Raw genomic sequence first — 14,956 nt, forward strand, 5'->3', positions numbered from 1 at the left:
ACATCGATCTAACCGCTTACAATGGTGTAGAGAAAGGATTCAGTGGGACCAAGAATGGACTCAGGTGATCTTTAGTGATGAATCCCGCTTCTGTCTGGGGATGAACAACGGTCGGGCAAGGGTGAGAAGGCGACTGGGTGAAAGGCGAGATCCACAATTTGACAGAGAGCGTCATGTCCACCGTACTGTAGGCGTTATGGTATGGGGTGCTATCGCGTATGGTAGCAGGTCACCCCTAGTTTTCATTAGAGGCAACATGACTGCCCAACGCTATATCCAAGAAGTGTTGGAGCCATATGTGATTCCATATTTTCGAACTATCCCGAACGCTATTTTCCAGCAAGACAATGCTAGACCTCATGTTGCTAGACAAACAATAACGTTCATGGATCAACATCAAATCAACCGTTTACCCTGGCCACCTCGATCGCCGGATCTGTCTCCTATTGAACATGTCTGGGACATGATTGGCCGCAGACTGTTGAATTTACAGCACCCTCCACAGACTTTAGCAGCCCTTACTCATGAAGTTCAGATTGCCTGGAATGAGATACCTCAAGAAGGCATTGACAATCTTATTAGATCCGAGCCCAGGCGTATCAATGAGTGTATAAGGAACCGTGGATGCTCAACACACTATTGAAAAAAAAATGAAGTTCTTCCTCTAATCTTGCTGAAAATGTAATCATTGAATAAGTATGTGGTACTGAACACGTACAAAAAAAATTATCAAAATAAAATTATCTTTAATGGATGTTTACCTTTCTTTGCCACGTAGTATATTATTATATGCCATTTTAAAGGTTATGTTTTAGACTTTTTTCGATCGAAAATTAAACGTGATTAGTAAACAAGAAGTTGTTTAAAATTTAAGTTAAAGATGAACAATCACCTCAACAACCGTATTAACATATGCGATTCTTTGCTGAATCGTAACCAAAACGACCCATTTCTAAAAAGAGTCATAACGGGTGATGAAAAATGGATTGTCTACGATAATGTAGTCCGAAAACGATCATGGGCCAAACAAGATGAACCTGCATAATTGATGTCCAAAGCCAATATTCATCAAAAGAATATTATACTATCTGTGTGGTGGGAGTACAAGGGTATTCTTTATTTTGAACTGCTTCCGAGAAACCAAACTATTAATTCGAATGTTTACTGTCGTCAGCTATCGAAATTGAACGAAGAAATCAAAAGAAAACGTCCTGAACTCGCCAATTGCAAAGGGGTACTATTCCATCATGATAACGCTAGACCCCATACGTCTTTAATTATGTGTCAAAAATTATTGGAACTAAATTGGGAACTGATACCTCATCCACCATATAGCCCTGACTTGGCGCCATCAGATTGTTATTTGTTTGTTCTCTTCAAAATCATTTGAATGGTAAAAATTTCGATTCTGATCAAGCCGTTAAAAATTAGTTAAATCAATTTTTTTTTTTTAAATCAAGGTTTTTTCGAATGCGGAATTTTCCAACTTGCCAAAAGATGGCAAAAGGTCATCTAACAAGATGGCCACTACATCATTGATTAATATTTATTATTAATATAAATACAGGGTGTTACAAATTAGTAGGCCAATCCGCTAACCACAGATTCTTTGAGCGAAAATAAGTCGACTTTCCTTATGCGACTTTTTTCTTTGGCGTTTTATACTCTCTATACAGAGTGTTAAAGTTATTAAAAAATTAATTTATTTGGTTAATAACTTCGGTACTTCTTATCGTATTTTAATGAAATTTTGTAGTTATGCACATTTCAAGGAGACGTTCTTTTCCTATAATTTAGGTAAAAAAAAATTAAACCGGAAAAGGGAAATTGGGGGTTACGGACACGTCCCCCCTCATAAACTTTTTTTTGCGCGCGCCAATGGTGAACGTGTTTAGTTTTTTAAACTAAATATTCTTTTATCTTAATTTTTTCATTCTTGTAAAATTTTGATTTACCGCTTACTTTAGAAGATATTCCAGCATATTGCCTTTCAATACATTGTAACTATTTTTCGTTTAGTATATCGGAAACGTATCTTTAAATACACGATATACTGTCACATACTTATCTTAAATGTTATAAGTAAAACAGACCTTTTCCTAAGTATTTCTGCTAGATTTTATTCAATTTTATGTAAATTGAGAAATTTCAACAAACGGACAACGATTTTGAAAAGTTAAAAATAAATAATAATACTACAATTAAACGGATTGAACGAATCTAAATTAAATGTTCAATATAATTGCCCTCTTCTTCAATACACATCCGAGCTCTTTTTATTACTGAGATACGAATATTTTGAAAAATTTGTGGTTTCAACTTAAATTGTTCTGCGCCTTCTATGATTCTTTCTCGTAAATGTTGTTCATTTAGTATCGGAACCATATAAACGAAATCTTTCATAAATCCCCAAAAACAAAAATCTAATGGATTGAGATCGGGAGAACGAGCTGGCCAATGAATAGGTGTTTGTCCCCGGCCAATCCAGCGATTATTAAAAACCATGTTTAGATGGTTCCTAACATTTCGACCGTAATGTGGTGGAGCACCATCCAACTGAAACCACATATTTTGACGTACATTTAAGGGCAAATCATCTAGTAAATCTCTAAATGAATTTCTTAAAAAAAATAGAAATTGTTCAGCATTTAATTTAATTTTATTATTTAATTATTTTATTTAATAATTTAATTTAATCTGCATAACACCTAGCTGCTAAACTAGCATTAGAACTGCATTTTCCTATAAATAAAAAATCGTTTACCACGATATCAAAAATGATTACTATTGCTAATTTTATTGTGTTGACTACATACCCATTATTAAGACCATATCAGTCATTTCCGAAAATGATAAAAATCCTTCCCGATTAGCCATTTGCCTTTGTATAGTTAGTATAAATGTAAGAATATAAATTTATTTTTAAAAAAGATTAAAAGTTACTCTCAATAATGTTTAATAAATAAAAGCTAATCGTTGCCTTGGTAACCTGACGCATCATCACATATATCTACTCGATTTTTCAATAGTGACGCAACGTACATTTTGTACCGGAATAAATAATCCATAAGTTCCCGATATACATAAATGAAAAATGGGTACCATGTATTGAAAGGCAATATGCTGGAATATCTTCTAAAGTAAGCGGTAAATCAAAATTTTACAAGAATGAAAAAATTAAGATAAAAGAATATTTAGTTTAAAAAACTAAACACGTTCACCATTGGCGCGCGCAAAAAAAAGTTTGGGGGGGGGGACGTGTCCGTAACCCCCAATTTCCCTTTTCCGGTTTAATTTTTTTTTTACCTAAATTATAGGAAAAGAACGCCTCCTTGAAATGTGCATAACTACAAAATTTCATTAAAATACGATAAGAAGTACCGAAGTTATTAACCAAATAAATTAATTGTTTAATAACTTTAACACTCTGTATAGAGAGTATAAAACGCCAAAGAAAAAAGTCGCATAAGGAAAGTTGACTTATTTTCGCTCAAAGAATCTGTGGTTAGCGGATTGGCCTACTAATTTGTAACACCCTGTATATTCACTTTGAAAAAACATAAAAAGTACGACATTAATTATCGAACAACCCAATATTTAATTAATAGCATGTATTATATCATAAGACTTCATTTTTTATCAGATAAATTTTGTCTATAGGTACAAAATCATTGCTGTGTAGTAAAAGCAACACACCATCAGCGAAACAACAAATATCACGAGCCCTTCAGCATGGAAGATTTTTTCCTCGTGTTGAGTGCTTTTCCTTAAAACAACAATGATTAAATTAGCATACAGGAAAAATCTATTAGATCAAACATGAGATTGTGCTATATCGGACAAGACAAATGTCCGAAAAATCGTTTCTTTCTCCTTTCAAATATTCTCACTCCCTTTATATAAGCACAATCACTTTTTTTAAAAATACTTATTGCACGTGTTGCCGAAATCCTTTTCCCAGTCATAATGAACCAGAAAACGTAAATGTCTTTGTTGGAAATACGTTTAATCATGCCACATTCACTATAAATTAAAAATTTGGTTGAATCCTTGATAACAAGACGTAATATTTAGCAATATCAGGTTAAAGTTAATGTTGGAAAATAATCAAACTAGACATATGACCTGATACTTTTGAGGTATCACGCCAGAGAGTCATGTCCAGTGGTGGCATCTTTTATTACATTATTACAGGCTGTCCACTGGGGGGCTTCACACGAGTGGACACTAGGGTTCCCCCTCGGGCAACTCCCACCGACAACCACTGTGGCCTATTCAGCATGAATTTATGTTAGAAGTACCCTCTATGACAGCACGAAACAGGACCACTTCCACAAAGACGGGCTCCACATCCTGCCTTGCCAGATGACGTCGAAAGAAGTATTATCAAATGCTCCCTCTATGTCCAGAAAGGCCCCTAGGGACTCTTTCTTTAATCTTAATTAACTGGTCATTAATTGCCAGGTTAACTAGTTATTGCAAAAACCGCCTAACCTAATTAATGCATATTTATTAATTAGTAGATGTGATGTTAGTTGGTGTCTAATTAATTTCCTACCAAACATCATATTGAATTTTTGGAATTCCCTTTCTCTTTGAGTTCAGTCGACTAATGCTCTATACTTAAAAACTTTCAAGGGCTTTTTTCTCTTATTTTTCCTTTATCTGAAAGGAAAATGGAATAATAGAAATGCAGTGAGATTCATGTGATAAACCTTTATAAAATGATTTGACTTTATGCTTCAGAACTAACCAGGCAAAATTCAAATTTTAAGGTCACCTATTTTTAAATTAATATGAATTTCAAATTTCAAATCCATGGGTTCCCCATCAATTTTAGAGAGAAATACAAATTAAGATGTACGAGTCCAAGTCGAATAAAACTACTTGATATTTGCTTACAAAAAGACGTATCAAATTGTATCATTCGCAATAGCTTTTAGATAGATAATTTACATTCTTGAGATGTAGATATTCATTTCACACATATCGACATGAATTTAAATGGCCTATTCTAATATTCTTAATCACTGTCGCCTTCTAGATAAACCGATATTTTAGATGGAATTGCTTAGCGTTGTGGGGTAATATAGATTTTAATTATTTCTTCTTTCTTTTTAACTAAACAGTAATTTATAGTAATTGAAGGAAAATACTTCGAATTGCGAATAATAGCCAAACTTCTTGAGTGGTCTGTTCGCTCAATTATAACATAGTTCATTATGACAAAGGATACTCGTCGAATTTAGCGTATTCGTACAGCGTCGTACCAAGTGAAGTTGGGGCTTCTCTTACCAGTATCAGGGGAAGTGCAGTGCAATTTTAAATAAAACAGCCTAATTAAAAACATTTTTCCTATATTATATACAGTCGGCATTACTTGACTATGATAAAATTTATATATGCTAATAAATGATAAACAAAACACAAGCAAAAACAAGTTAGTAGGCCCCTAATCGGTATTCAAACATATTGTTCCACATCTGGTTGGATTACTATTACGGTGAAATGTTACCTTTTATAATTTGAATATTACACAATAAGACAATATTTAAATTGTTTATCTTGGCATTTTATGTAGATGCGGTTAGATCTTGTTTTAAGTTTAGGGCACGAATATCAAGTACTCTACGGTATGCGTGTCGAAAAAAATTTAAGAATATTCGTAAAGTTCAAAGAGTGAACCTAATAATGCCCCAATATTAAATCTGAAAATTTTAAGCATTATTTAGTTGCATATAGTTTTGAACAGTTGAATTACGACTAGACGTCTTATTAAGAATAACATCATCTTATAAAATCAGGCAAAAGCGGGACATTTTTAAGAATAATTATTTATCTTAAATTCAACATAGTAAAAAAATAACTAAGCATTAAAAACCCAAATTAAATATATGTGATATGCAAAGTAGCGTTGATTTTTCGCTCAGTTAAGGATTTGGTAAAAGAAATTGGAGCAATAGCAAAACATGAAACTTTAAAACAAAATTAACTCTGATAGTTCTCTTTAGTAGGGGTAGATATTCCCAATGCTTCCTCATAGCCAGAAGCCGACTTTTTAGTTTTAGTTTTGGCTGAAAAACGGCATTATTTATAAAAACATCTCTGCAAAAAAATACCATCCGTTAAGACCCATTACCATCCTTTTCTTTTTCTTTAGACTTCTTTTTATCCTTCTTGGTCTTTTTGGGTTTCCTGTCTTCTTTGGCAGCGTCCTCTTCATTTTCCTTATCGAACTTTAGGAGGTTCTCAACTTTTTCTTTTTTCCTTTTCTCTGGCTTGTGTTTTACTGTTTTCTTTTCTTTGTCCTTCTCATCCTGGAAATAAATATTTGTTGTGCAAATTATGATGATTGGGAAATAGGGATGATTGGAATTTAATGATATTTAATTTTAAAACTTATATCTTACCATTCAAAGTAATGATTTACGACATGCAGTATGTTTCAGAATCGAACTTTAATCGCGTATTTTTCGTCCGAAATTAATCCTAGTTTGTGGTATAAAGTATATACGAAAAACGCGACGTTAAAGAAATACTTAAGGTCCATAAGAAGCATAGACCGTTGAAAAAAAATGCTCACAAAAAATATTTTTTTCCTGGAAATACCATTTCCGTGCAAGAAAATAACTTTTTTGCGTCATATAAAAAAACTGAAGAGAGCTTTTTCTTCGGAAACGAATAGAGTATTTAGAAATAATTTTTATTTCCTGATGGACCAGTTGCGCATCATTTTTTTATTTCACAAATGCACGCACGTCACTGAAGTTGCTAAGAATTCCATTTTATTTGAGAACATGCGCCTTTCCTAGTTTTCGATTTCCATAAAATCTCATTTAAATGTCTCCAGGTGTTTTAAAGCAATTTACGATTCTGCATTTTTTCAATTAAAGTTTAACACTCCGTATTCATAATTGAAAATTTAATTAATAACTTAAGCGGTAAAAAAACGTAAGCGGCAACGCCGCACTGAACGTGACCGAGGAATAAAAGTTTGTTTTTGTTACGGTTATTTTTTATGGAACTTATGAGGGTCGCTCGCCCACCCTGCGGGTGAAGTGATAAGGCATTGGGATGCGCACTAGACAGATTGACTCAGTACCTCAATAGTACATGAGTTATGTAACCATCTGCGTTACACTATGGACATCTGTACTCTTTTTATGTGACATATGTATGATCCTGGGCAAAGACGCCTGGCGCCGTGGACATGTGGAGCCCATTAGTGACCATCGAGAAGGGACAAGACAAAAACCACACTTATTTTTCAAATTTGTCATGGACTGTATGTCCTTCCATACTTTTAATATTTTAGTGTGATTTCGGTCTCGCTTCTATCGATACACTCAACAGATTATCCGCAAAATTAATTTGGGTGAGCTTTAAGTAATTTTATTCCGACTTATTTAACAGTACCTACGTCACAATGTATTCTGTACGAGAGGATCATGACATGCTTTTGATCTATGTAGAGGCGTTACAAAATTCTGAAGAAGTTAGGCGCATTTACGGTAATTCTTATTCAGAAAGAAAATTTCCAGCTCGACAAACATTTGGGCGAGTTTCCCAAAATCTTCTGGATACAGGGAGTGTTATTTCTTTATATCAAGGACACGAGGTCGACAGAGAGAAGTTGGTTCTGAAGCTGAAGAACAAATTTTAAATCTTGTTCAAAAGAGTTCAACAAGGAGTACCCGGAGTAGAGTATGCATGGACTGAAATGGTGAACATTTAGAACATTTAATGTACCAAAAACAATTATAAATTTGTGTTTTTGAATATGATGTGAGTCGTGTAAAATGTGTAACGTGTCATGTTAAGCTAATTGAAGGTGATAATAATAAGTTCAAGGTAAATGGCTTTTCAAAATAATAAAATAAGAATCATATAATTTTTAAATTCCATGAATGTAGTGCATTTTATTAATTATATACTGTAAAACCTATTAGACTCAAAAAAAAACGTGTAAAAAAGCAAACCCACTTCATACGGCTACTTAGGTAGGTGTGAAAATGAAATAAATACGAGTCGACGTTGCCAATTCTCAGAAAATGTTTTTTTGATTTTCCGGGGAAATGGTTGTATTTACGACCCCTCTTGTAAGGAACTTTTTTGTTCAAAATGATGTTCTTAAGCACTGGTTAAATTTACGAAAGATATTTCACTAACACCCTGTATACGTACAGGGTGGCCATTTAGCGTGAGGAAGTCCAATATCTCATCAGTAAATATGTAATTTAGAAGAAAAAGTTTCTTACAAAAGTTTTGAGTACGTAAAAGGTCTGTATTTTAAAATTATTTTCAAGTCTGAGGATCCGCCATAAACAAGGCGCAATAAAAAAATCGATTTTTTTAAATAGAATCCTCCTAATTTTTTGCCATTTTATGATTTCTCATTAAATTTTAAGGTCAGTTTATATAAGGTACTTCAGTATTCAACATTAACAACTGAAAAAGTCATAGATTTTTGAATACTAAATACTGTGAATTTTGCACAGAATGTCGTCAACAGACAGTTGTTGACGTCACCGATGCGACTATCAAAACATCTATAAGCTAAAAGGGTGCAATTTTCGGGAACTCAAAAACGGCTGGGTTTAGGGATAGGGTAATGTTAACAAAATTTGTAGATTTTTAATTCTGAACACGATGCCGTTGAGACAATTGGGGCATTTCATTTAAAATAACCAAATTATTGACGTTTCAAATAATGCAATTTCAGAGGCATATTTCGGTGATTGTGGAAGAGCCTTTTTCAAATTAAAATACATCAAAACATAGCTTATTAAGTACTTTTGGAGCACCAGAAAACCGATTTCGAAATTCTCAACGGTTAGGGTATAGCATCAATTTTCGTGGGACCTTGTAGCTGCCAAAATGTTCAAATTTTCTTAAATAATTCGGAAACGGTAAATTTTAAAGATAAAGTACCTTATATAAACTGACCTTAAAATTTAACGAGAAATCATAAAATGGCAAAAAATTAGGGGGATTCCATTTAAAAAAATCGATTTTTTTATTGCCCCTCGTTTATAGCGGACCCTGTAGACTTGAAAATAATTTTACAATACAGACCTTTTACGTACCCAATACTTTTGTATGAAACTTTTTCTTCCAAATTACATATTAGCTGAGGTATTGAACTTCCTCACACTAAATGGCCACCCTGTATATGTATATACTCCGTATACACGCAAATATTGCATTTTAAAACCGTACTCGTTAGAAATGTTTAAATGAAGAACTTGTATTAAAATCATGGATAAAATTGCTCTGTAACTCAACAAGTTCTCATTAATTAACACCCTGTATTGATAGTCGCATCTGGCACAATTCCTTCTTATATATTTGTCGGAGATTATTAGTTCTTAAGTTAGAATTGTACCATTAGAACCGATAATAGATGAGGGGCAGACTGACAAAGCCATCTTGAAGATAAAGCATTGTCAAACGAGGTCACTACTATCGACATAATTAAGTGCCCACGTGTGGGATTTGTTCGCGAGAAACAGGGACTAGCAGGTACTCCCTTTGGGTCTTAAGGACCACCCGATCGGTGAAAGTTAAGAAGGGAAAAAAGAACAAGCAGTTAAGAGATAGAAGGGCAGAAGGGCGGTCGAGTAGTAGTGAATTCGTTAGTTTGCCTTTCTACTTTTGCTTTCTTAAATTATTATAACGTTAAACATGGAAAACGTTTCTAATATTACCCCGACATATTCATAAATAAAACACCGCTGTCATTTTTTTTATTATAAAATAAATAAAATGTTTGCTAGATGCCATAGCCGCCTAAAAGCCTTCATTTTTATCACTCACCTTTCTTTTAGCCTTTTTCTTTTCTTTTTTGGGTGGCTTCTCACTTTCCACGGCCTCCTTCTTGTTCGGCAGAACGTCACCAATTGGAGGGCTATGTTCGAAAAACACTTTCTAACAATTTATCCTTTAACCTTAATACCTACTTACAGGTCAAGATCAATATCCAAAGCTCTATGAGGATCGTCTAACCTGTGATGATCACTATCAGAATCTGAGAGAGTTGCACCTTCCGGCAACTCCAACACTTGCTTTACCTCCACCATTGGTCCAGCATCGGCGTTATCATCCGAAGAACTATATTAAGGCAATACTCCGCAAAAAAAAAACACAGAGAAAGCAGTAAACTTACCTCTCAGACTTTCGATGCTTCTTCTTCTTTTTACTCTTCTTTTTATCTTTTTTCTCTTTATGTAAATCGAGATATTTATCAGACCTCTTTTGGCCTATGAGTTTCAAAGGTGGGACATTGAGATTCAATTCAGCTACAGGAATGTTTTCAATAACGTCGTTGCCATTGCTGCTATTCTCCCTTCGTTCTAAAGTAGATCCTTTTAAGTAATGGGGGTTATTTTGTTGTTCGTACTTGCGCGTTTCTCGGCTCTAAAACTGGTGCATTAGACCTAAAAAAATTCGATTATGAAAAACCAATAAACCTTCTTAATATCCTCTTCAGTGGGTTGATATTGGTATTTTTCAGATTGTTCGCCATAGCCGAATTTATCAGACTTCACAAATAGATTATCAGTGTTGTCTTGTTCACTATCCTCCGACTCTGACGTGGTTTCTATTGGTTCATTTATCCATGCATCTAAATCAAGACTAAAACAGTTATTTTAATCTTTACTGATCGGTGAAATTCATAAAAGTCAGTTTACCCTTCAGGAACAGGCACTTTCTTCTGCGCTTTCGGAGCTACAGGATTTAATTCACCGTTAAATAATGTTAAAAGTTCCTTGGCAAATAAATCCTGTGGGTTAGCCACGTTTGTTGCGTCCCTTAATCGATTTTTTTTCTCTAAAAAGTGTGAGGTTTAAAGGAAATCGTTCCAATTGCATGATTGCAAAAAAAGTTAGTTGAGCATCGAACTAGAGATAGACTGTATATTATAAAATAGCATTAATTAAATAAAAACATCAAAATAAAACAACAAATTATCAAAAAAAGCTATACAGTAGAGAACAATACCATAGCAACAGTTGAGAAACGAAAATACACAAAAACTTACTTGCAATCACTTCTTCCCTAACAATGTTAATAATCACGATAACGGTACTGGCCCTCTCCTGCACCTCCAGTTCCCCAGATTTCAAGCTTTCATTCAATTTTGCCAAAATGGCATCGGTCAAATCTAATATTAAATCGAACTGCCCTTCGGACTCATAACGATTCATAATATGGGCAAACAGTTTCAGTATATTATGAATGAAAACTGACTCGATGTGTTGAGGAAGGCTTTTATATTTGAGCATATTTCGTAAAGTTTGCTCTTGATTTTCTAGTTCGCTACGTTAAAAAAAGGATAATATACAAGTAGAAAATTGCCTTAAAACATACTAATTCTCACCTGGCGAATTCTCCAGTCAGCCAAGCTGCAGCATACAAAACTTCTTGCATAATAGTAAACTGTGAGGTAGATCCGTAAACGTCCAGCAATTGGGCCATTTCTGCCACAGCAAAGGCCCTTATGGCCTGCACCCTAATGCAGACGTCCATCAATTGAGCCCCAATCACATGACCCTGCTTGGAGCCAAATTCCATTTGAGCTAATTCCACAAGAACTGTGATATACCACTCAAAATTCGTTATAAACTGATAATTGTTTTGGGAACAGATGAGTATAATTTTGCTTAAGAGTTCATCTCGGTATATAGTTCCTTCAGCTTTGTCCATGTGAACCATAAGCTTTTTGACAATTTCCATAAGATTTTTTTTTGAAACCTATACAAAAGGAACATGTTAAAAACATGTGTGTAAAAAGCAAAGCCAATACCATTCCATATAGCAAATCTAAAGCTCTGAGGCGAATTGACTCATCTTTATCTTCCAGGCACTGAAGAATTAAGTCTTTGTGCGCCTGTACACTTTTTGGGTGTGTTTTAAGTATTTTTGACATGGCAAGCAGACCCAAGTACTTCACTAAAATAATAAAATAATTATCATATTTGAAGGCGATAATCATAGACCTTACAATTTTGATCTGAATCCTCAATAAGAATCCTCAACTTCTGAACACACAATTGAATGCTTGCAGCATGATTAGGCATCCCTGAGGAAATACTTATAAGCACTGCTATTACTGTGTTTATGCACTCATACAGCAGACTCATTGCTGACGTACTACGAATTTGTTGAAACAATTTTTAAGATACTATTACAGTTAAATAAATACTTACCTATGAATCAAATTAGTTAAAGGTTCTATTAACTTTTTGCCTAGCCTAGGTTCTAGAGGAGTAAGAGCACCAAACTACAAAAAAGTATTAATACCTCTTAATTAGTTCTATCAAGGGTTGAGACATTTTTAGGCCAATTTTTGGTTCCAGAAATGTAAAAAAGGACAACTAATAATTGAAACAAACATAATCAACAAAGAAACAGTTCAAATGGGCACTTACGAGCTTGATAATTTTAATCAACATCCAGTTATTAGTACTAGTGGTCATAAGTTTGAAGAAGACTGGAGCCAAACTCAGATAGTTTTTAGGATTTTTCCTAGCTAGTTCACACACCACATTAACAGCTGCAGATTGCACTCCTAAAATTACTAGTTCAATAAAACTGAACACTCTATAGAAAAAAATTAATTCACCTGGATCTGGATCTTCCAACTTCTCTTTCAGCCTAGGAAATGCTGGTCGCAAAGCTTCTGGGTACTTTAAAAATACTTTGTACATCATTAAGACGGCTTTCTTCCTAATATAAGGCTTTGTGGAGCTTAACTGCAAGATCCTAATCTTGTTAAAACCATCACATCTCCAAGTGTACAAAACTTACCAAAGTTAATATATCATGAGACAAATCTCTTGCTAAATCAGTACTGATGTAGCAACTAAGTGAAGTTAATGCTAAACCAGCCTCATATTGATTGTGAGAATTCAACTCTTTCCTTATCATGTTCGTTGTTAGCATGAGCAACTTAAAAAAAAGTAATTTTAAAAACTGAGAGTTGATGAAATTCATCAATAATACCTCAGAATCACAATGGAAAGATTGACTGGCTGCTAAATACCCAATACGCTTCAGGGTGAATTTACTTGAGCTCATTACTTCAATTATGTTAAAACCCGCCCATGAAATATCATATCCCAACATTTGAAGCTGGAAAAGGACAGTTTGTTTTGGTGAGAATTTTTTTTTTAAATTGTTTTCTTACATAAGTAAGCTTGGCAATGGCATTACTTTTGACTGGTAGATTGTCCTGCCTGAGCTCTTGTTTGATGTCTTCCATGCACTGGGAGATATATTTTGCCTAAATACAAATAGAAGAAATAGTAAAAATGGCTTTACTTATAACTTAAACAAGGTAAGCCCTATTAAAGCAGATAAGCATATCAGCATTTAATGCTATCTTCTGTTTCAAGTTCTTTTTATACTGTGGTAGGTAAGTACTAAGCACATGTTACCAAGTACCACAGATACTACATGACAATACATAGAAGCTCTTACCTCATTTTCCTTATTATTTCTAATACCCCTGACCAAATCAGTAAGGTTTTTATCAAACATTCGTTCAATATTCCCCTTTACTTTCTTCAAAGCCATTTCAGAAGATCTGCAAAGGTAAATAGAATGTGAAAACAGTTCTGCGATTGAATAAGTTAATGGAAACAGGCCGAAATTAACAAGTTTAACGCGACTTTAACATACTTTAAGTAACTAATCATCTACACTGATGATGGGTTTATCTATTTTGGTAATTCATGGACACAGCTTTAGTAAATTATAACGATTTAAAAAGAAACATGCACAACAATGGTCCGAAATCTTTTCTATTTTCGTTTTTCCACTACATATGTTTGGCCGCCACGTTAACTGTCATTTAATCTCAGTGTCACCTTCATGTAACTGCCACTAATGTCAGCTGATGCACTATAGGGACTTTTAGCTATCTGAGTACTCTAAATAATCAGGGTGTTTCATAAAAGTATTGGCAAGTCAGTGTTTAAGAAAGTGAATCATATATGATGTTAAATTTTAAATTAAAAATTCATACAAATAAGTGCAAGCAAAATTTCCTCACCCAGGTACAGAGTTTTCAGTTTCGAGGTTTTTTTTTGTGTTTGCGTTATTTATTTTACACTTTATCTGGTAATTAAACTTCGTATCTCACGTTTTGAATGAACAAACGGAAAATAAAATTGACAATTTCATTACGAGATTTCAAAATAGGACTACTGAGCTCCTTTCGTGGCCAAAAATTGATTTTTCTATTTTTCAAAATGACGGATATGACGCCATGAATTCATTTTTTTCTAGGAAGACACTTTTCTTTCAATACAGTAGACACTCGATACCGTGAACAAAATAAAACAACGCACGTTTACGTTAACGATTTATTTATGTAATCGGGGGTTAATCTAAATAGAGTGGAAAACATTATTGGGTGACAGAAAAGTCTGAAATTTTAGTTTGCTTCTTAGGATTTGTAACTTTTTGCATAAGGGCTGTTTCTCTTAGTCTTTTTAAAACTATGAGGTCTGTGAAGTCCACACCACTATATTCTGCCCACTGGATTGCAGTATCTAATGCAGTTATAGCGCTGTCCAGTGACACTTTACTTGACATTTCTTGAAAATTCTCGACTACATGAACTTCACATTCTTCTTAGTCGTTTTCACATTCTTTTTCAGCATCATTCCATTCCAATGCATCAGTTTCCTTGAATGTGGCCTACAAATATACATAAATTACATATGTAATAACAGATTTAAATTGTAAAGATAAATCCCTTACTTGTGGTGCTAGTGTATTTAGAAGATTACAGGATTTGGAGATTAAGCCTGCCTTATCATCGTCCCATCGACGTTTTAAAACAGAAAGAGGTAATTCATCATCGTCATCCTTGGACATTTCAGTGTTCTCTAAAATATTTCTCCAACATTTTGCAATAATTTGTGAATCGAGTCGATTCCATGCAGCC

The 14,956-nt window shown here is 34.1% G+C and overlaps 1 protein-coding gene across 1 annotated transcript; it reads right to left on the reverse strand.

The window, feature by feature from the left end:
- Positions 1-5,984: 5,984 nt before the first annotated feature.
- Positions 5,985-13,859, reverse strand: garnet (adaptor-related protein complex 3, delta 1 subunit-like garnet). Its single transcript, XM_066399615.1, has 19 exons — positions 13,684-13,859; positions 13,483-13,588; positions 13,190-13,285; positions 13,006-13,134; positions 12,811-12,951; positions 12,626-12,755; positions 12,432-12,571; positions 12,210-12,283; positions 12,005-12,153; positions 11,807-11,952; positions 11,381-11,754; positions 11,042-11,319; positions 10,692-10,830; positions 10,470-10,635; positions 10,166-10,416; positions 9,964-10,110; positions 9,817-9,907; positions 6,140-6,317; positions 5,985-6,074 (listed from the first exon to the last, which is right to left on the reverse strand). Exons 1-19 carry the CDS (start codon positions 13,698-13,700, stop codon positions 5,989-5,991), a joined length of 2,838 nt encoding a protein of 945 aa, XP_066255712.1. The 5' UTR covers positions 13,701-13,859; the 3' UTR covers positions 5,985-5,988.
- Between the last annotated feature and the right edge of the window lie 1,097 nt (positions 13,860-14,956).

The sequence above is a fragment of the Euwallacea similis genome, chromosome 19 (assembly GCF_039881205.1).
Source record: "Euwallacea similis isolate ESF13 chromosome 19, ESF131.1, whole genome shotgun sequence".
Classification (NCBI taxonomy): Eukaryota; Metazoa; Arthropoda; class Insecta; order Coleoptera; family Curculionidae; genus Euwallacea; species Euwallacea similis.